The 22,567-nt window shown below is 47.7% G+C and overlaps 1 protein-coding gene across 2 annotated transcripts in view; it reads left to right on the plus strand.

Moving 5' to 3' along the window:
* Positions 1–22,567, plus strand: part of Cpxm2 (carboxypeptidase X, M14 family member 2) — a 95,160-nt gene that overhangs the window by 23,874 nt on the left and 48,719 nt on the right. For both annotated transcript variants that reach the window (XM_078024725.1, XM_078024730.1), the window contains exon 4: positions 13,383–13,522. In XM_078024725.1, coding sequence (XP_077880851.1) covers positions 13,383–13,522 — 140 coding nt within the window. The remainder of the gene's footprint in view (positions 1–13,382; positions 13,523–22,567) is intronic.

The raw sequence follows: 22,567 nt of genomic DNA on the forward strand, positions 1-22,567 counted from the left end.
GCTCATCTGATGCCTTCCATGCTTTCTCTACAAATGAAGTTATCCTTTAAATAAAAGAGTCTATGTTTATTCATGCCATCTGCCGTCAATGGCAAGGCCCCGTTGACCCTAAACTTGCAGGGCCTGGAGTGAGAAGGTGGGGTGCTGACCTGGAAGGACTGTCCACCAGCAGGCTGGATGGGCAGAGCATGGCAGCAGGGGTGCCGGGGTCAGACATGCTATGTTTGAGCTTGGCCCGTGTGCTCCTCCATGTCGAGACCCTTGGAATGATCACCTCATGTCTCTGAGCTCAATTGCCTCATCAGAAAAATGAGCCTCCTGAGCGTCCCCAGGGTTGATTGTGCAGGGAAACTGGTGACGACAATTCTGAAGCATTTGCTGGGTCACCTCATTCCTCTGCTGAACACTCCTGGTGGCTCCCAGCTGTTCTTTGAACAAACCCCCAGTTAGTCCCTGGGTGCCTGAGCCCTCTCGGTCTCCCTGCGTGTGTACCCCTCTCTGAATGAGCCGTCCCCCTTGAGAGGGGCCTTGTTTTCAGCTCCTGTCTCTCCAGGTGCCCCACAGCAGTCCCTGCAGCACACAGGGAGCACAGAGAATGTGGCCGAAGCTGGCTGACGTGGACAGAGTGCCCATGGCCTGCCTCACTGGGCTGTGCAGCAGGCCCCTGGTGGGTGTGTCCTCTCCTCACTTCCTGGCCATCTTACCTCCTCCTTTGTCCTTTACCCATGGGAGACAGAGTGCAGGGAGCAACCAGGCTCCCCACCAGGAGTGAGTCAGCAGAGCCCACTCCCCTGCCCTCTGTCAGGGTGGATGGAAGTCACATTTGTCTTTATGGGGATTTTTCTCTTCAGTGGAAGATTCTTTACCCTGATGTCCCCTCACAAGAATATCTCGAGATCTGCTCTTAGAGTGTGAATGTGCTGCTTTAATGGCCAGGGCGAGGCCTCTGGACACCACCTGTGCTACCTGGTGTTGGCCCCAGAGTGTGGAGATGGGCCTGCAGCAGGCTCTGATTCCAACCCCCACAGCAAGTAGACTAGGTCGGGCCCCCCTGGGGTTTGTACCTCCCCGTCAGCTCCATAAGCTTCGTGATTCCGCTGCTGCCGTGATTCCGCTGCTGCCGCAGGTGCACAATTAAAGTCAATCCAAAAATACTTCTCCCCACACATAACAGTTTCAAATGCAACTTAAAAATAACTACATCTTGTCTCACATATGAGTATTTTGTAGGCGTGTCAAGCTAATGGGATTTTAAGTGCGAGAAACAGCAATGTGTCAGAATTAGAAGTCGAATTTTAAATACATATTCTGTAGCGCTCGTGGGACGTGAGCATGTTGAGTGCAGCCCTGCACGGGCCCAGGGCTCTCTGGGCACGCAGTGGCCACAGTCCAGGCTGGAGCACACAGAGTCACAGGCTGGGAGGCTCCGGTTAGCTGAGTGGCTTTAGTGAGATGCCCACCTCCTTGGAGACTCAGTGTCACCATCAGTGAAACACGGGTCCCACCTCTGACTCTGTCCTGGTATTGTGAGGACAAAGAGGAGTAAAGAAGGAGATTTGTCCCTCCGAGGCCTTGTTCATACTCTCAGGGGACCTTGCAGAGTGCCTCCTCTGGCCAGGCACAGAAAGCCCCTGCTGACTGCTCACCTTCCCCAGGCTTTGGTTGTGACAGGGAGACCCTGAGAGTGTCCACACTGGGCTCAGTACCTTGCATATGTGGCTTCATTTATTTCTCAACAGGAGGGACAAGGGCCATTATTATTTCCTCTGACTTACGTAAACTAGGCAGGGCGCTCAAGTGACTCAGCTAGGATTTCCCAGGAGGGGTAGATTATGAATCCCAGCAGCTTGAAACCTCCGTTTGTTGCCCTGACAGTGCCATAAAGCTGCTTCCCACGGTGGCAGCTGGGGTGTACCAGCTACAGCATCTGGAATGGTGGCTTGGCTGTGTTCTTCTTTTCTGACAGGGAGCGCATGTAGATGTACTCATCTGTCCCCTGGCCAGGTGATGGGCCTCTTGCCAATCATGTGCATCCTGCTTTCTTGGGTCTTCCTGCAGAGTGTCCATGCAGTGTCTGCACACGTGCTTCACACGGGCTTCGGGACAGTTGCTGCCGTGCCTATGGGTTCCATAGCGACAGTGGGGCTGTCCTGAAGGAGGCAGGTCAGCTGTCATTGGCACACTTTCTTCTGTGATTGGCAGATGCAGGAATGATGTCATCATGACACACACACAAGTAGCATTGGTTCATGTGTGATTTTTGCTACTACAGCTATCTTTTGACGTTGTGGGGGTTTGGTTCCAGCCACCCACCCCTTGGATTCCAAAATCCATAGCTACTCAAGTCCCTTATGTAAAATAATGGCTGTGTTTGCATGCAACCCACCACATCCTCCCATATATTTTAAATCCTCTCTAGATGACTTGTAATACCCAATACAATGTAAATGCAGGCTCCATGGTTGTTATTCTGCATTGTTTAAGGAATAATGATAAGAAACATGTATGTGTTCAGCACAAACACAAAACCTGATTCAGAAGGGTTTTGATTCATGGTTGGTGGAATCAGCCGGAGGGCCCAGTGTGCAGTAATGTTGGTGGGACCAAGTCCCAGCCCCTGACCGTGGAGTGCACTAGCCTGGGTGAGTGCAGAGTCTGCAGGGAACAAGGTCCTGCAGGGTCCTGTCACCTCCTGTTCCTCTGACTCAGAGTGGCCATGTGCTGCCTTGTGTTCTGTTCCTTTGTGAGCATTGTCCTTGTCCCTGCAGCTCATCAGCTCCACTCTGCCTTCTGCCTCTCCCTCACCTGCCTGTGCTGATTGTTTGCTTCTCTAAAGCCGAATCCTATCATGGTTGCTGCATTCAACCTGTCTAAACTGTGCTAATATTGTTAGAATTGATTGTTTTTGAGTCTTCTGATTATGGAGCTGCGTGGAATTTTGGAAGTTCTGGCTATTACCTGGTTTTCTCCATGAACTTGGTTTTTGTGGTGCAAGATATTGCAGACTGTGACCTTTTACTGGAAAGCATCTGCCACGGTGTAGCAGAAGCACCTCCCTCTTTTGCCCTCATTTTAAGCAGAGGACTTTGAAAGAATCTTCCTAGCTCAGCTTACAGCTTCCTTTTTTCCAAGTAGACTTTTACTTGTGTTAATTTAATAATATAAGCTCAGAGAGGACACCAACGTCTTGTGCTCAGGACAAGATAGATGTTCCAGGAATTTCAGGAGAGAGTCAGGCAGGCAGGAAAGTGAAGGCTGTCCTCTCCCTCTGATTACTCTTCCAGTGTGCACAGGACCTTCTATACTCAGTCCTGAGAGGAGGCTTGATCTCACGTAGAAAGCATCAGTGGTCTCTCCTGCTCTGGAAGCCGCAGATTGGAAATTGACATTCCAAGCTTCCAGGAGAGCATGTTGGCAATTACCTCTGAGTTGCTTGCAGTCATTGTTCAGAGGTAGCCAGGTAGTTAGATGGGTTGTCGAATGGCAGCTCTTCCCCTGTCCCGTTCCCAGAGCATCCTCTGAGGACCCTGTGAGACTTTCCACGCTTGAACTCTAAGGCAGGGGGTTCAGAGGTAGCACCCCCTGCTCAGTAACGTGTCTCACAACTGCTAGGGTGCTGGGGCTTCCTGAGCTGGAGATTTCTGAGCTTCCTGCCTTGGCTGTTTGGAAGGGCTGGTTTCTATATGCCTTGTAAGTCTTCAAGATTATGGTTGGGAGAGCCCAACCCAGGAGCAAAGGAACCCTGACGAGTGCCCGGGGCAGGTGTCCCTAGGTTCCTGCCTACAGCTGAGAATGTAAGAAAGCTGGTGTGGCCCAGAGCTGGGAGGGAGGGGCCTGTGCTTACCGTTCCAGGACGGAAGGTGGCACCACATTCACACCTCCCGCTGCCTCTGTGACGGTCTGGCTGCCATGTTGGACACTTGGTGGCCCCCATCTCGAGTGTTAGAGAACGCTCAGTTTGGCCTCACGTTGTTCCTCTTTCCTGAACTGTCTGGGTATAATAGAACCCTCTCTCTCCCCTCCACCCTGGAATCAGCGTGGCTTCTCTCTGCTCCTTCCTTGGAGGGACATCTACAGAACACCAGGATGCTGGTGTTGGGACCCAATTCCAGCACTCTGATCTCCTTTCACCTGAAATGAAGGGTGAGCCTTGAATGTAGCCCATGCCTGTGGCTTCCTGGGTGCCTTCTGTTCCTGATGATAGGAACTCAGTTTTAGAATAGGGAACCAGCAGAGTTTTATCCTGCGGTTGAAGTTCATGTGCCTGGGCACAGCCCACACTCGGCCCTGCTGTGCCCGGGGGCCCCCCCTGGCCAAGGTCTCACCTGGTGGGAAGAACCTGGAGCTCATTTTCTCAGCTTTGCCCCGCAGGTGCTGTGCCTGCCGATGCTGGACCCTGCACCAAGTCCTGGACCCTAAAGCCTGCCGGACCTCCGATCTTCCCGACTCTCTCAGCTCAGCTTCCTTTTGGTTTCTGGCTGCACAGACCTCGCTGTGACTCAGCAAGTCCTTCTGAGGGGCTAGCAGGGGCAGGGCCGCGGAGGCAAAGCAGTAGCCGTCGTTTCTGAGTCTGGGAATGTTGTGTCTTTTCTGATAAAGGGCCTTTGTTCTTCATCTGGCTTCAAGTCTTAGGAGACAGTTTGGGTGCCAAAACCCTGGATTTTTGATATTTGGATTTTTATGAAAATAGCAGAACCAAATGCTTAAAATTGGACTGCCCTGGAAAATTAAAAATGTGTGTTTACCAAAATGATGACAGGGTGCTGCTCTTGTTTCTCGAGAAACTTCCATTGTGAACACAGGAGCTGCTGGGACAGGACAGTGGAGGTCCAAGGGCCCAGAGCACGGAGCCTCGACCTGTGGCCATGGACTGTGAAGGAACCACAGGTACCTGGCCCAGGTGTAGCCCCTGTTCTGCTTACCACGGGAGTTTTTCTCTAGTATGTCACTGAATGTCATGAAATTAGTACTTCGTGTAGCCTTCATTATCCCCAGAGGGAAAGCCCTGCTTTAGAGATGAAGAAGCCCAAGTCAGAGGCTGGGGAGTCTCCCTCTCCCACAGCCACTACGCACAGAGCTGAGACTCAACACCAAGACCCCTGGGATGGAATGCAGTCCCTCTAGCTTCACATATTTATAACCAACTGATTTCTTAAACAGCAAGAACGTATGTATTGAAGGAAAGCCTCTTTAATAAGTGGTGCTGGGAAAGCGGGCATGCATACACAGAAGAAAGAAAGCAGACCTTTATCTTTTACCATGTACAAAAATCAACTGAAAAGGCTCAAGAGCTTCAGTGTGAGGCCTGGCACTGTGAAACCACTCGAAGAAGATACAGGGGAAATACTTAAGGACATTGGTCTGGGCAGAGATGTTTTGGGCTATGACCCCAATAGCATAGGCAACAAAAGCAAAAATTGACAAATGGGTTTATATCAAACTAAAAATCTTCTGTACAGCACAGGGATCCATCAAGAGGGAAGAGATCATCTGCAGAATGGGAGAAAACATTTTCAAACTATTCATCCCAAACAGGATTGATTTCCAGAATATATAAGGATCTCAAGTAATTCAACAGCAAAACAAAAACAACAAACAAAAACCTCCAAACAAATAACCCAATAAAAAAATGGAGTGAAAGGCCTCAATAGATATTTCTCCAAATAAGAGACACAAATGGCCAGCACATATATGAAACATGCTCAGCATCACTAATCAACAGGGAAATGCAAATCAAAACTGCAAAGAGATACTATCTCACCTCAGTGAGAGGGGCTGTTATTCAAAAAGGTAAGCATTAACAGAAGAAAGTAAGTAGACCTTTGTCTTTCACCATGTACAAAAATCAACTGAAAAGGCTCAAAAGCTTAAATGTCAGGCCTGGCACTGTGAAACCACTCAAAGAAAATTTCACAAATACTGCATGATCTTGGAAGCTAAAAAGTTGAGGTTGAAGAAGCAGAGAGTAGAATAGTGGTTACCAGAGGCTGGGAAGGGAGTGGGGAAGAGAGAGATGGAGCGAAGATGGTGAACGGGTGCAGGTGTGCTGTCGAATGGGGGAATCATTTCTGATGATCTGTAGCACTGAAAGATGACTATGGTTTTCAACGATTAATTGATTATTTCAAAATAGCTTCTTGAGAGGATTTTAATGCTCCTGGTACAAAGAAATGGTATGTGAAGTTTTAGATTTGCCAATTACCATGATCTGATTTTTGTACATTGTATATAGGTACTAACAGGTCACTCTGGACCCCATAAATAGATGTATAATTACTACATTATACATATATTAAGATTAAATTAAAACCAGTCAATTAAAATTAAAAAGTATATAAAATGAATGTAAGAATAATGTAATAAAATGAGATGATGAAGGGGGTAAAGGAAGAGGCTACAGGAAGTAGAAATCACGATTTCACTGTCAGTAGTAAGAAGTTAAAAGATAGTTTCTAAAACAGAAAAATACAGAAATAACTATGCTACGTAAAAGGCATGGCTACTAAATCAACCACTAAAAGATTAAACCTTTAAAATTCCCAGAGGCAATTTGCACATCGAGCAAAGTAAACATGTCAATTGCTAAAATAAAATAAAAGCTAAAATATCTATATATTATTTATACATGATATATAATATAATTATATATATTTTTAAAAACCAAAAGCTAAAAGCAACAAGAAAAATAGACAAGAAAAATTGATGACTTAGTGAATATCTGTCAATGGACTAAATTCACCTAGTAATAGAAGGAAACTGATCTGTCATCAAATGAATGTGACCCCAGGCCACAGCAGAAGTGGACCTCAGGAAAGAGGAATCGTGCCTGTACCCACAAGGGCTTCCACTTCTGGGGTGCTTATTCGTGCCAGGTACTGTGGGAAGTTTTTACTTGTGACAGCGTCGCCAGCCCAGCAGTTCTCTCGAGTAGATTCCATTGCTGACCTTAGTTTAGGGACAGGTAAATGCAATGGGAGGCACTCAGACGTGAACTGTCGAACCAGGACTTGAACTGGGACAGCGTGGACGGCAAGGGGCATTCCACGCGGAGCTGCCTCCCTGGAGTGCAGGGAGCCTGGCCTTCCTTTCCGTGAATTGCTGGTCAGTGAACCATTGATGGTTTGTTCTGAGAATTCAACTTATCCCACAGGTATCCAATCTTAATGGCCAAAATGTTTCTCTGATTTTAATTGAATTGAGTTAGAATGTTGATGTTAAAGTATTCTTTAGTTTTTTTTTCCAATTAGTATATTTATGTCCTCATATTTCCTTTTATAAAACAATTAACGAATGGTTTATGGTGTATTTAATAGATTTCGTTTTTCAGCATTTTTAATTTCAAGCTCTGGATCTATACTGGTTTTCTGGGCCAATGCAAGGAAATAATTAATATAATTGGTTTGGGGTTTAAAAAACATCTACAAAACCTGCGAGTATTTCTTTTTATCTGACTTGACTGATGATTGAAGTCTGAATTGGGACAAGGTGTTTTGCTAATTTGCAGAAGAATCAACTGATTTGTACCTGGTCAGTTTTATCACAAAGTTTATCACAGAGATTTATGGAAGGCAGACATTCAGATGGCATTATGGCCATTTGATGGCAGATTAGTTACTTAACTGTACTAATCAGACGTCACATCTATCATGTTTAAGTAACCCTGCCCCCACCCCCAAAGTGGTAGCTTGTCAGTAACCTGTAAAGTTTCAGCCTTTGCTTCTAAATTTTTTTTTTCTCAAAAATATTTTAAAATAAGGATCATTTCATTCTCTGTCTGGATAGCCCTGGGCTACCTCTGCAGAGTAGCAGCTGTAAGTCAATTATCTTAGACTTGCTAAATAGTTACATTCACTTGGATATAACTTTTAAATTTGCTTCCAGATGTTTTTGCGTTGCTTCTCATGAAAATGAGGCAGGAACAGGGCAGGCCAATGGCTTCACCGAAGCAGAGGATTTGGGAATGTACATTTTCTGTACAGACAATACAGCAAAACACCTTGCGTAATGCCTAGCACATAGTAGGTTCTCTGTAGACACCTGGAACATCAAAGAAAAACAAAAGGCTTCCTGCCTGCCACTCTGGATAGCTATATATCCCTTCGTTTTGCTTTTTGAAGTTAAAAACTATGTTTATCAGTTTTGTTAGAAAGTAGTTAAAGAAATCCAAGTGTTGAAATAATCATAACAAAAAACAGGGCCCCTGTCCAATGCGGTCCCCATTCCACACCACCAGTGACGGTCCTCAAGCTCTGTGGATGGGACAACTGCTTTAAACTTTTTATTTCTTTGGGAAATTTAATCTTTATTTTGAAATAATGTGAACAGAGTGACGTGCAATCATTTGTGAATTTTTGATTATGTCTTTTGGATTCTTACCATTAAGAATGGGGCTGTCAGTTCATTTTTTAATCATACTCTTGCCCTTCTTTAATGCTTCCAATCAAATTCTATCTTAGTATTCAGGTGGATCCACATTCAAGGTATTTATTATTATAATGGTATAAAGAAGATTTTTTTTACTTAATCAAGAAGTATTATACTTTTGAGCCTAGAAAAAAAATGGTTTCATATTTCTAGACATTTTGTTTTCCTAGGACTACCTTGATTTTTAAAAAATCTCTCCATACCTGATAACATGACTGGGTCTTTAAAACACCTGGCAATATAATTTTCTATAAGGTCAAACCTGTTGAATAATTTTTAGCTCTGCTTTTATTTTTTATGTTTCTGTAGACATCCCCCAAGGAGCCCTTGCCTGCTGCGTTCTGAGCAGGTTGCTCATGGTCTTCTGCATAGATGGCTACTGCCTTGGGACTTCCTTCACCATCCTTCTGAGAACTCTCCTATGTTGAAGCTCTTAATTTCTGGATCCCATTTATTCCCCTTTCTTGTTATCTGCTTTATTTTTGTGGAGTGCATCCTTGAGTAGCTTCATGGAAGTGGTGCATGAGAAAGAAAATTTTTAAGGATGCATGAATCTATTTTACTATCACAACTAATTGATTTTGCTGAGCATAAAATATAGGGTGAAAAATCTTTTTGCGGGGCTAGGGATGTGGCTCAAGCAGTAGCGCACTCGCCTGGCAGGCGTGTGGCCCGGGTTCGGTCCTCAGCACCACATACAAACAAAGATGTTGTGTCCCACCGAAAATTAAAAAATAAATATTAAAATTCTCTCTCTCTGTCTCTCTCTCTCTAAAAAAAATCTTTTTGAGTATTCAGAATTTTGAAGGCCTCTAATCTTGCAGCTTCAGATGCTGCTGTTGGGAATTCTGGTACCATCTTTATTCCTCTTTAGTTTTATATGTATTTGCTTTACTACTTGTTTCTTCATTAGTAGCTTTTAGTATATTCCCTTTATTTCTGATGTTTTGAAGTTTCATAATGACATGCCGTGCTCTTTTGTTAGCATTTTGGAGACTTAAACCTTTCAGATATGGGAAATGATCTTATGGTTTTTTATCTGGCACATCCCCCACCCCCCAAGATTCTTCTTGATTTTTTTTCTCACTGCTTTTCTTTCTTTTATCCTGTTGTCTATTTCTGTGATTACTTTTTTTTGTGAGATGTTTTCCAATTTTCTCTTTATAGCTTTTAAAAATTTTAACCTTTCCAATCCTAATTTCCAAGAATCCTTTCCTGTTTATTGCTTTCTCTTTCTCTGTTCTTGTTTTATGTAGGCAAGATGTTCTTTCTGGAGACATGAAGTACAGTTTATCTGACATTTTCTTCTATCCTTAGTTACATTTTTGTTTGTTTATTTATTTATTTAGTTACTTAGTTATAAGCTTGACTGCATAGTTTTCTGGCTGAGTTGGGGGAGGGAGCTGGTGCATTTTACTCTCAATTTGCTGATAATCCCTGAGACCCTCACAGATTCCCTGCCTTCCTCTGTGCCTAGTACACCCAAATCCAGAGCCTCTTTGGTTTGCTTTTTATTAGAAAAATTAAAAAAGAATTTAGATTCTTTGTGGAGTGAGGGTTAGGATGTAGGGCTCTAATTGTTTTCTTACATGCCTTAGAAAGCAATCCCCTGTTTCAGTCCCAGGTCACCTTCGAAGACACCTTGAAATGTAAGTTCTGAGCTTTTCTATAGTTTAGGTGGCTTGCTTCTCCACCTAACCTCTTGCTGCTTAGAGGTTTGCATCCCTTCTCTTCTGGAGCCATCCAGGATTCCTCCATTTGATCTCAGATATTCATGTGCTGTAATTTAGGAATTATAAATGCCTTCTATTTTTTACCAGAGTTTAAGGTTCTATTTCTATATCTTTTTTTCTTTGGGAGGAAACTCGAGAAAAGAACACGGAAAAAAAATAAGATATTTCCTCCATCCTCTTGAAGCGGAGAAATTCTATTTGGTTGATCTTAAATAGATAATGTCAGGTTTTCTCTTTGTTATGGTCTTAGTGACTGCCACATTTATCTTACATAAAACTTACTCTGTTAGGTGCATTAATTCTTTAAGGTAAAGAAATGATGCACCTAACTTCATCACCTTGAGAAAATTACATTAATCCTCAGTTAATTTGCTGCTATAGTAGAATGAATCATACAGTGTTAAATCATACATTTAAGAATCAAACCTTTTATTTCAACAACTCTCAATTAAAATTTCTCCTAAATTTTTCAAGTATTTCCCTGTATTATTAACCAGAAAGGGACGAATGTGCTCTCTTCCGGGTTCCTCAGAGACATCTTATAAATATTGCATGTTGCAGTGTGGCACAATTTGGTGACATCTCTGAGGCTGGTACCTCCTCCTTCACTAAATTCTCCCAGGTGCTTGTCCTTTAAGTTCAGTAATTGATTTTGCAGAGGTGGCTGTCATCTTGCAATGAGTCATCTTCAGGCAGGGCTCTCCATTCCCCTGACACTGAACTGCATTTAATGGACTGGTGTCTTCAGAAAGAACTGAGACTGGCAGCGGAGGCAAAATCTCCTAGCTGGCAAACCAGGAACCTTAAATTTAATTGCAAATCCTGTTCAGTAGATGTTGATTTAATAGCATGAGGATAGCTCTTCCATCCAGGCTTCTGGGATTCCATAAAGTAAATATCTCAAGCCACAGGGCGGCTCTGTGCTAGTTGACTTTGCCTTAGGCCAGGATTATACAACCTTGGCCTCCCGGACGTTTAGCCCAGGCTGTTCAGCACAGTGGCAATTTTCCTGTGCACTGTAGGATGTGACTGTAGAAATGTCCAACAAGCATCCCTGGCTTCTACCCAGTGGAGGCAGGGACACCCCCCACTCCTAGTAGTGACAGTCATAAATGATTCCAGACATTTCCAAACACCCCAGAGGGGCAGCATTGGACTCCTGTGAAGGACTTTAAAGTTCTGTATACTTCTGTTCTGGGTGTTTGAAGTTGTAGAAAACATGGCAGAAGTTAACTGGAATTAGTTGCATAATTCCCTGGAATTTTGTGAAACTTGAGAAAATTCATAAACCATCCACATTTCCACATTTTGCCAGGGCTAACTGAATTACACTGCTTTAAATATTTTGATAAATAATGTTTGTGGAGTGCAAACTCTGAGCTCACCTTATGTGCCAGACCCAGTTGTAAGCACAACCAACATCCTCAGGGAAAAATGATCATTGCTTCTATACTGACAGAGGGAGAAACCAAGGCACAAGCTGGGGCCCAGTGCCTGAGTCTGCATTTAAGTGGCCAAGTTAGGATTCCTGGCCGGCCAGGTAGTGGGCCCTCAGAGCCAGAGCTCTGTGTGATGGCTAATTTGAAGATGGCAGTATGGGTAGACTTATTCATGTGCCAACCAGGGGACAGGGCCGCACACATTTTTCACCTTTATGTCCCTGTTCCCTGGACCAATCATTGACATACGGTAGAGACCTAGTGAAGGTTTGCTTTGCTAAATGAATGGGACCATTCTAAACTGCAGTCTCGCCTGTGGCTGATGAGGAAAGGGGAGTCACAACAAACAGTAAGTGCATGTTAGGGCTTCGTGAGAGGAGCTGAGTTGTGATATTGTAGGTCATTAATGTGTTGCAAATCTCTGTCATTAGCAGGGTAATTACCTTCCAGTGCAGAAAGGAAGCAGGGGCATAATTACAGCCCTCCGGCTGGATTCTGGGCCTCCTTGCTAGATGACGGGCTGGGAGCTGAGATGCTGTGCTGAGTAGAGGCCCCACCACTTCCTAAGAATTAGCATGTCACCAGCACCCAGGAGCATTTGTGACACTGACGGTTCTCAAAGGCAGAACCTGCAGCCCCTCGGGGTCCTCACGGACGTCTCCAAGACCATCTGGTTATGGAGAGTGCGGGTTTCTGTTGACAAGCAGCTTCTGACGCTGGCCCTCGTGTGAGGCATCAGCACTGTGTTTGTACTCCAGCATTTGCCCTCAGAGTTCACGCAGGTGGGTGTCAGGGTGGCCTGGGACTGCGCAGGCCGCAGGGTGGTCCTGATACAAAGCTTCTGTTGGATCGCAGGAACCTTTGGCCGTGATGTCACTGTACAGTGAACTGCACCTTCTGGATGCCCATTAAAAGTCAGGCCGTGTGCAGAATTGGAGTGGAGGCAGGGAGCATGAGCTGGCCTGCCATTCTCTGTCCAGACTTCTCATTCACTAGGTCCTTGAGAAACAGCCATGGAGAAGCAGAGTCAATGCAGAATGGTCTGGTAAACCAGGATGCTTCTTTTGGCTTCAATGTCCTTATTTATGTATTTTGGCCAAGGTCTCACCTCTTCAAATGGTAATACTGCTGGGAAATTTTCAGAGCAGAAACTTCACCTGCCTTGGAAATTCAGAGCCAAAGATTTTTTGGTAATGATAGTAACAGATACTGAGCACATCAAATAAGTCAGACACTACCAGACAGATATTCACTTGGTAAACAACCTCAGCACCCGCTCAGCACCCAGCTCAAGTACCCCCTCACCTTGGGGCTTTCTGTGTGGTCTCCTGAGATTCATAAGAGTTTGTCCATATTCCTGGAATAGCACCTGCCCTGCTGGGTTCTGATTTGTGTTTTCATAACGTCTTCCTTCCTGCCTGGATGGTGAAATTCTGAGATGGAATGATTCACCTTTGATTCCCCAGCACCTGGCGTGTGTGGGCTGGGGTGTGGGAGACATTTTTTTTTGTGTTGGATGAATGAGTAATAGGAGAACTCATTAAATTTCATCTTTCACACTGGGCAAGAAGAGGACATACCACATTGAGATAGTTCCAACTTGTTAGTACTGAGCAACTCCCTTTTGTGACTTAGAACGAGGATTTGAGGGCACAACGGCTTTTTTTCTTTATCCCCTTGATAATTTTCTCCTATCTCACCTTCCTCCTCTCAGCCTCAGGAGAATTTTTGTCTTACTATTCTTCAGTTCAGGTCTTTCTGAAACACACCCTTCTTTTCTTTCCAGGCAGGCATTAATGAAAATGATTTTTACGACGGTGCATGGTGCGCAGGTAGGAATGACCTTCATCAGTGGATTGAAGTGGACGCCAGGCGCCTGACCAGGTTCACGGGGGTCATCACGCAGGGACGGAACTCACTCTGGCTGTAAGTGGCCTGCATCTGTGCTTTTGGGGCTCTGTGTCCTCAGTCAAGGGTTGGAGGGTTTGGACAGATGGGAGGCTGGAGCAAGATATCTGGCAATGGGTAATGCAAAAAAGGAAAATTGAAATGTGGACTGGATCAAAGGTCCATCTCCTAGAAAGACACCTTCCTACGTACAAGAGCAGAGAGCTGGATCCACTTGGAAGGTAGGATAGAGTAGGCAAACGTACAGTCCAAACAAAGCCGTAGGCAAGTGGCTGCCATCTTGGATCCATGGCATGATCCAGACAAGTGCACAAGCACAGGCCCAAGTGGGGACTCTGGACAAGCAGTGAGCTTGTCCTGGGCTGGAGGGTATGAACCGTTCACACTCTGAGAAGAAGGGCCAGAAGTCTTGACAGCTTCCCAAGTGAAGGAACACTCGAGAAGTAGTACCAGTGAGGGTGACCTGGCCCGAGGCCCGAGTGAGATGCAAGGCCATTTCTCAGAATTGAGTGTGGGGTCGAGCTGGGGCGGTATGAGTGTGACCTGATGGTATTTCCTGGAGGAGCAGCCCCTGAGAGTCCCCATTCCATGGCATGTGCCTCCAGGGGAGCTGCGTTCAGCTTAGAGAGGGGGGAATGCTGACGCACGCTGCATGTGGATGGACTTGGGGGCCCTGGTGCTAGGTTCAATCAGCGGGTCACCAAGAGCAACAGCTATGCGATTCCTCTTCCATGAGGACCCAGCGTAGTGGGACGCATGGAGACAGAAGTGGACTGTGGCTGCCAGGGGCTGGCAGTGGGGTTGGGAGCTGAGTGTACAGTGTTTCACGTGGGGAGGGTGAAATGGCAACGGTTGCAAATCACTGGGACCGTACTTAGTGCCACAGACCCCACACTTGAAAGGGGTTAAGATGATTCATTTTGTGTCATGTATATTCTATGACAACAAACAACAGACACATATGAAACCATCCACCTTCCTCTCGGCCCAGCCCTGGGCTAATTGTGGAGGTGGAAGTGGAGCTGACACTTCAGGAGACCTCCTGTGGCACCACCCCATGGACAGGGGCATACAGGGACCTGGGCATGCTGGCCTGGGAAGGACTTCCACACTTGCTGAATTTAAATGAGCATGCTTCTGGTTCCCCTAACCTTGGGCCTGTGCCGAGACACCAAGGACACAGAAGCCTACACGGTGACACTGTGACTGGTCGTGACCCTCTGCCAAGGTCTCCTGGCTGCAGTGCCCTCCCCCTCACACAAATCTGCCGCACTCTCCAGTTCCATTTGTTGGCATTCTTCAATATTTATGAATTACCTGTTGGCAACCAGGTGAGATCAGTGTGTAACTTGCCAGTGAGATTAATTTCTGGAGAGGTCGACGTTCATAATAACCCAGGGTAAAAGAGACAAACCTGGTCTCTGTACTCACATTTAACCACCTGTCATTGTCCCTGCAAAGGGGACGTTGTATCACACAGTGACAATTGTCAGGCCATGACTCATCACCTGTTTTCTTCTCGATTTCTTTTTATTATTCAGAGGATATTGTAGCATCTCGCAGCATTTTAAAACATTACCCTGGATCCCACTGTCATTATGCAGACAGATTTTTTTACATATGGCCGTCATATTGCGTATCCAGTGGTGTTATTTTTAACTTAATATCTTGGTAACGGCTTTCGTGCTGTGACTGTGGCTTCATAATGATCATTGTTAATGGCCTGTAATTTACTCAGCCATGCCTTTTCTGCTGTCATATAGCACATTGCACTTTTCTTCATTTAAATTATTTCCTCCAAATGAATTTCCAGAGCGGGAGTCATTCGTGCCCTTGGACAGCATTTGGTGGCGTATCTGTGCTGCCTTGCAGATGCCTCTCCTTTGCTCGGCTTTGCAGTGGCTCTTTGAGCGTGTGCCTGGGTGCCGGCTTTTGTTCTGCAGCTTGCCTTCTGCTCTCCTCGGTGGCTTACTGCCATGATACTTGTCTTTACTGTTTAGATTCTGAAAGACGGGAGTCTTTGAAAGGGGGAGGGGGCACGGAAGTTGGATTGCTCAGGGAAAATGAAGATTCAGATGGAAAGAGAGGTTTGAGATTCTCCAAGGGGATGAGGCAGAGATTTTTACCTTCATGCATAGATATTAACCTGTCTGGCCCCTGTCATTGGAGATCCAGCAGTCGGTTTATTGCATTAGGAAATAAGAGTAAGGTAGGAACATTGCTCACGTTCCATTTCAATTGGAGGCACCAGAGGGCCTGGGGAGAGCAAGGCAGGCGGTGAGGGAGCATTATCTCTCTGGTTTGGCCAGGACAGAAACATCTAAGGGGGAAGGCAAGGCATAGAATTTCTTTTCAGAGTTAGATTTTTAAAAGTGTCTAAATGTATTTCAAGTTGAATTATTATTCAGGGGTAATGGAAAGAAGAAACTTGATGCGTCCCAGTGTGTCTTACCTCATGGAATGGCTGCCTTCACCCAGGACTGCCGCAGTGGACACGGGTACATTGTGGTACCCTGCTCTTTCTCCTGGGAGCATGAATAATGTCAGAGGCAACAGGACTACCCAGCGAAACCATTAAATACTGACCGTGAGAAGAGAGCTCTTGTTCCTCTACCCCCCACGTCCTGTCCCCACTCTGCTCTTGGCAGATAGCATCAGTTTTAAACCAGTTCATTGGTTTCTGTTTCTCTCTCTACCAGGCAGTGAGAACCGTGACGATACAGGCAGGACTTGAGGTTCTGCACCCTTGGGACCCTGTCTGGTCCCAGGCATCTATTAGGTGCTCTGTAAATGACTCTAATGAACGAATACCAGCATGAAGCAAGTTCACGAAGGGAAGGTTCACTCACACTGAATAGTAACGAGATGACCCATGACCATACATGACTGACAGCTGGCGTCAGATGTAAGGGGGAAGAAGGGAGGGACTCGGAAAGAGACATAGAGATGGCTGCCTTGCAGAACTGACGGATTCGAAATCGTGTCATGGCTCTTGCTGGTTATGAGATTTCCCTTCTCTGAGCCTCAGTTTTCAATTCCCTAAAAAGGGATAATTATTCTTTATCTCATCAAGACGTGATGAGGGTTAGATGGAATTAATAATGTGTGAAAATTACCCAGCACATCGCACTCAGTAAATGGTAGGTTCTTCCCTCAGCACCTCTTTGGGTTTATGTACAACAGTGGATTTCTAGCTTTATTTTTAGCCACTGATCTTTTTCTCAAATAAGATCTTTCTTGAAAATATTTAGAAAATACAGACAGGTGAGGCAGCTCTGTGTGGATCTCTGGGTGGTAGGGATGCTGCCTGCTGGCCCTCATCTCTCCTTGCACAGGACGCCCCTGAAAGACAGATCCATGCCGGTGTCTCTGTGTGAAAGCATCCTGGACAGCCAAGGTGCCTCCATGCAGGTGATAATCCTGGACCGCCACCAGATTCCCATTGCCACATCCCTGCTCTGCAGATCACGGACAGGTGTGGGATTCAAGCCAAGACAAGCCGTGCCGGAGCTGGGATTAGAGTTTCATTTTTCTAAGTAAGCATGCAGAGCAGATCCATTCTTGAAGAGTGCCGCATTTTGATTGGTAACGTTCATAGACATGGAAGAGAAAGAGGGTGCTGGTCCTTTGGAGTTTGCTCGATGGATGTTTCTTCCCGACATCCTCTTTATGTGTTTATTAATTAACCCGTGTGATGTCTACTGAATGCTCTGTTCTAAGCATTGGGGCTATACAGCATGAGCAAAAAAGGGGTCTTGTTTGCAGTGAGCTTTCAGTCCAGCCCCTTGTTGGTGCCACTGACTTGAGACAGACAGAAGCTTCCATCAGACAGAGATGCCGTGAGGTCTTGAGTCTCGGCCACCATAGTCCTACTGCCAGTTCATGGCCAAGTTGACAAGCCTACAATTCCAGTTTGAATATTTTTCAGATAATTAATTCTATTTGAAAGCAATAAAATGCAATTGTTTTAAGGACATTGAATGCTTTATATTTTTTTACCAATATAAATTGTCCTTCCCACTGCATTGCACTTGAGTGAAATGCTAGTATACTAATAAAACCAATCTTTTATTTCCCCAATGACAGAAAGTTTATTAGATGCATGAGAGTTACAATTATAACCAGTGAGATGATTGAAAAGTTAATTAATCTTCTTGAGGTGAATAGATGCTTCTAAGAATTTAGAATAAATACAGGCAACTTAAAATAGCCAAATGCTTTAAATTTTAACTGTTTAATAGGTAGGACGGTCTCGCCTCCCAGCAAGCCAGCATTGGGTTTGTAAGGTGGGGGCTGAGGAAGGCTGGCTAATTGCTGAATTTGTAAAGTAGTTGGGTTGGTTAGGGAGGGTGAGCACAGCCCCTGCCAGGAGCCAGGCTTGGTCTCCAAGGAGGGAGGCTTGGCAGAGCCTTGGGAAGCTGGTGCCATTCAAAGTGGAGACTCTGAGAAGACCAAGGTACCCGAGTCAGAAGAAGAAGGTCAGGAAAGGCAAGTTGCCCTTTTATGGTCAGACAGTGTCCACGCCCTGGAGGGGACCATCAGGTTGAGGGAGACATGGGCCTTGACACGAGGGGAGTCTGTGATGGCACGGGTGCAGGAGGGGCTCAGGGACACCCACAGTGGAGAGCTTGGCCTGGAAAGGAAGAGGGGCCTGGTCCCCGGAGGCAGTCCAGGCAGGGAAGCCGGTGCTGAGGGGCTCAGGGCCTGCTCCTGGAGGGCTGTACAGTCTTAGAGAAGGCAGCGGCGGGTCCTGTCAGACAGTAGCAGGTTTAGGGAGTGGAAATGCAGAGAGTGTAAGATCCACGTTGAGAAAAAGCACAGGGAGTTCCTTCAGTTGCAGAGAGGGCTCAGTGTGTGCCTAGAGAGGGCACACAGAACTGTCCTTGTCCCACCGGGTCTCCTTGGTGGTTTATGCTCTCAGGGGCGGTAGAGTTGGGCAGTTGCAGGGGAGGAGGGCAGGAAGGAGGCACTGTGTGCTTCTAGAACATGAGCTGTATTAGGGGAGGCTGGGGTGCAGGAGCTGAAGCCAGGAGTCAGGTTCGTGGAATCTCTGGGAGAGAGAGGGCTTAAGACGTGATGGAGACTTGGTCTCCGAGGGCAGGGGCCAATCTGAGGACTCCCTGAGGCAGTGAGGGTGATGTTTGGAGTCAGGGTGCCGGGGGTTTATGGAGCGAGCCGAAGGGCAGAGAGGACAGACATCTGGGACCCCGAGGCTGCGGGGTTGCTGCTCTGTGCTTGCCCTGTGGGGGCGGGGTCTGCAGGGCAGGCTGGACAGGGCTCAGCAGAGGGGGCTGCTCAGGACAGTAGAGCTGTAGCAGAAGGAAAAGAGAGGGTGACCAGAGGCTGCGGCAGATGAGCAGCGGGAGGACGTCGGCCCGGAGCTGGGACCAGCAGGGATCTCACCAAAGCACTGGGGAATCCCACTTCCCCACCCAGCAGTGCTCAGCTGTATCTGCTTTCTGCTCCCTGAGGACCCCTCCCAGCCTTTGCTGCTGGGTCATCCTCCAGGGTGGGTCTGGGTCCCAGCACGGCAGCAGCCAAGGTGCGGAGGGAAGAGGCGCCAGGGCCAGGCGGGAGCTCAGGAAGCAGAGCTCCGCGGAGGCTTCTCACTCACAGGGTACCTTCCTGGAGAGCGGGTGTGTTTGCAGAACTGTCACGCTGCGTCTCCTCCCTCCACAGTGAAATGAAAAGTTTGGCACCTGTGAGGGGCTGGGGAGAGAGAAGTTTCCAAACTCCTTTCTAACCTCTTTGAGAACTGTCACTCTGAACAGCAGAGCTTGTCAGGAAATGGATTTTAGCAAAAACATCTTCAAGTTCAATTATGAGGTCAGGCACTAAGTCATTTCCTCTGTCTCATGTGAGATTTCAACGATGCGGAGATAGCTACTTGAAATCAAATCGTGCTCTCAAGATGGCGTCCAAGGCTCCTGGGTGGTTTTCTGGGTGTTGACTGAGGAGTGAGCTCTCCGGGAATACCGCGTGTGAAGTGGAAACAATTGCAGGGCTTGTTCCTGGGTGGCAGGCTTCACCCTGCTTTATTCGGGGGCTTTACGCCCCAGCCTGGCTCCCTGGAAATGCCTCTGAATGGTTTCTGAGCACCCCCTGCCATTTGGCTCCCTGGGAGACCCTCTAGAGGCTTTTCTCTCTCTGTTTCCTGGTGGAGAGGGCCTCCTGCAGCCGCCCCTGGTCAGCTTGCCCCTTGCCCACAGGCCCTGTGTGGCCTCGTTCCCTTTGCTCACTGTGTGTGGAGCCAGACCCTCTTTTCCTTCCCCAGATGCACCAGGCATGCTCCTGCCAGGGGTCTTTGTGTGGCCTAGCCCTCCTCCTCCCGCTTGGTTTGGCCCCGATTGGCATCTGTGTTGGTGCTACTCCTGAGGAGCAGGCAGCCTGTTGCCGCTACATCTCCAGTGCTAGGTCAGCGTCCTGCCAGGCTGCATAACCAGCCCCTGCTCACCCACCCTCCTCCAGAGGCCAGCCACCCAGAGTCTGCCCACAGGGGAAGGAGGCAGCCTTTCCCCAGGGCAGCTCTGGTCCTTGGCTGATCAGGGCTCCAGACTGAGACCAGGATTCCAGACCTGCTGAGCTGCATGTCCCGGGACAGGTTTCTGGCCTTTCTGTGCCTCAGTTTCCTCAATGGTAACGTGGGGTAGTAATAATGCCGTTGGCTTAGTGTCATGGGGACTAGGCAAGCGCATTCATGTCAAGCTGCTGAGGTCGTCCTTCCTTGGCACACGGCGGGTGCCCTGCTGTTGCTGTGATTGTCTTAAGATTTCCCCCCCTCCCCCTCCAGGACAGTCCCATTCACACAAGGTGCCTGCCCTCCTTCTTTCTCCTCTCCGGCCAATCTGAAGTGTGCTCTGCCTCTTGGAGTGCTCAGACCACATCCTCCGTTCTTTCAGTGTCTTTAACCACAAGGCTGCTGTCACCAGCCCCAAGTAGGTCCTCTCACCCCCCTGAGCTGAGAGAGGCGCTGCCTTTTCTGCACTCTCAGCTTGGGCTGCAGTGGGAGGCCCGAGACCTTGGGCTGCAGTGGGAGGCCCGAGACCTTGGGCTGCAGCAGGGAGGCCCGAGATCACAAGCTGGTGCTGCTCCTTACCCAGCAGCCTCAGCCTGGAGCCCCTCCCCAGCGTCCCGAGCAGGGACCGCCAGTGTGGCCAGCGCCTCTCCTCAGACACGCCTAGGAAAGACCAGAACTGATCATGTGGCCACCAAGGACTTGAGTCTGACATTATGTGAGAATATCCTGCCACACATCTGCATTTCTTTGAAACACGATGGTGGATAGGAAGTTTCTTTAAATAAAGGTACGCTGGCTCTAGATCAGGGCTGCTGGCACCTCACCTTGCCACCTCCTGCCATGACCCCAGCGACGTGCCAGGTAGGGCCCTTTTTCGTCCCCATTTTATGGACTATGAAGAAACTGAGGGGTAGAAAGCCTAAGTAACGTGTTCTGAGCTGGTCTGCCACAGTGAAAACGCTCATCCTCTGCTCCTCCTCCTGCCCACCTCCTGGCCAGTGCTCAGGGTCTGCCCTCCTGCTACAGGCTGGGTGAATGTGGAGGCCGCACCTGGATCGTGTGCACTTCATCTGAGAGCATCCAAGGCTGGGGCCTTGGAGCAGCAGTCATGGTACCTGGGGCCATGAGACCTTCAGGAGCCCGTGAAGTTTTTAATTTCTTTTAAAATCAGAAGGAAAAATGAACTCTTAGGTTGAAGAAATCACTTTATGGATGTCAATCTATTTGTCTGTGTGCTGGTGCAGTTGTGGAATGTGACGTTTACAGAGGAAGGGGGAGCAGTCAGCAGGATGAGACTCTCCCCCACCGAGTCAGTGACCTGATTCCTGGAACCTGTGAACACAAAAGTTTGCACAGTCAAGGGGCACGAGGTTGGCCTGGGATTGAGGCTGCTGAGTGGCTGACCTGAACATGGGAGGTGATCCTGGATCATACAGATGGGCCCCAGGGAATCACCAGGGTCTTTAAATGCAGAGGGAGCAGCAGGGAAAGCCAGAGAGATGGTGGCTTGAGAAGACCTTCCCTCCTGCTGGCTTGGAAGGGGCAATGACCAAGGAATGGAGTGACAAGGAAAAACAGATTCTCCCCGAGGCCCCCAGAAGGAATACAGCTCTGCCAACGCCTTGATTTTAGGGCTTCTGACCCCACAATTGTGAGAGAATAAGTTTGTGCTATTTAAACTATGAACAGTGCCTACGAATGCAGAGTGCCGCCTCAGCCCCACGGACATTGCAGATCCAGCTCGGCGGAGCCCTGGGCTCTCTGAGCAGGCCCTGCCCCTTGGCACACTCTGGCCGGAGGCAGTGCTTGCCAGGCAGGGAGCAGGATGGGGGCCAGTCCTCTGGAGGCTCCATCCTGTGGCGTACAGAGGGGTCTCACTCTTTTGTTCCTTTCCTCCCAGCCCCTCGCATGACTGTTCCAGGTCTAGGTGGGGGTCACATACCTTTTTTTACTATTAGTTCTCTACAGTGGGTTTTAACACTTTACCGTTTCTCCAGATTTATTGCAACCTGGCTCTGAAAGTGGCGTTTCCCCTCCCGTTTTTCCCGGTAGACGTTTTTGCTGGAGGTAATGGAAAATAGATAGTATTTCTAAGCTTATAACATTCCCTCCTGCTGTCTCGAAAAGCCATGGTAACTAGCCCAAAGCGAGAAATCCAATAAATCAGTGGGCTGATGTTTCACACAGCGTCCAACGTCTGCCTGTTCCGAGGAGGATGTGGCAGCACCATTCAGCTGTTGAGAGTGGTTCTGGCAAGAAGGGCTGGGGAGTAAGAGTGGGGGGGAGACAGACAGATGGACAGACAGGCAGAATGAGGGCACTGTGTTCTTGCTGCTGTGCACACCTCTGCTTATTGTAGACAAGAGATAGGACTTAGCTTTTTACACGTTGTCTCCAGAAGCTGCTGAAGGCGGTCTGGGCCTCTTGGGATCGGTATTCCTGCCCAAAGTTACAGCTTGGCCTCCAGCAAGACTCGAGCCTGCCAGGCTGCTGGAACCCTGCCTCGTGAGGTGACGGACGGGGAGCTGCCAGCCTCCTCACCGCCC

This window comes from Ictidomys tridecemlineatus, chromosome 1 (assembly GCF_052094955.1).
Source record: "Ictidomys tridecemlineatus isolate mIctTri1 chromosome 1, mIctTri1.hap1, whole genome shotgun sequence".
Classification (NCBI taxonomy): Eukaryota; Metazoa; Chordata; class Mammalia; order Rodentia; family Sciuridae; genus Ictidomys; species Ictidomys tridecemlineatus.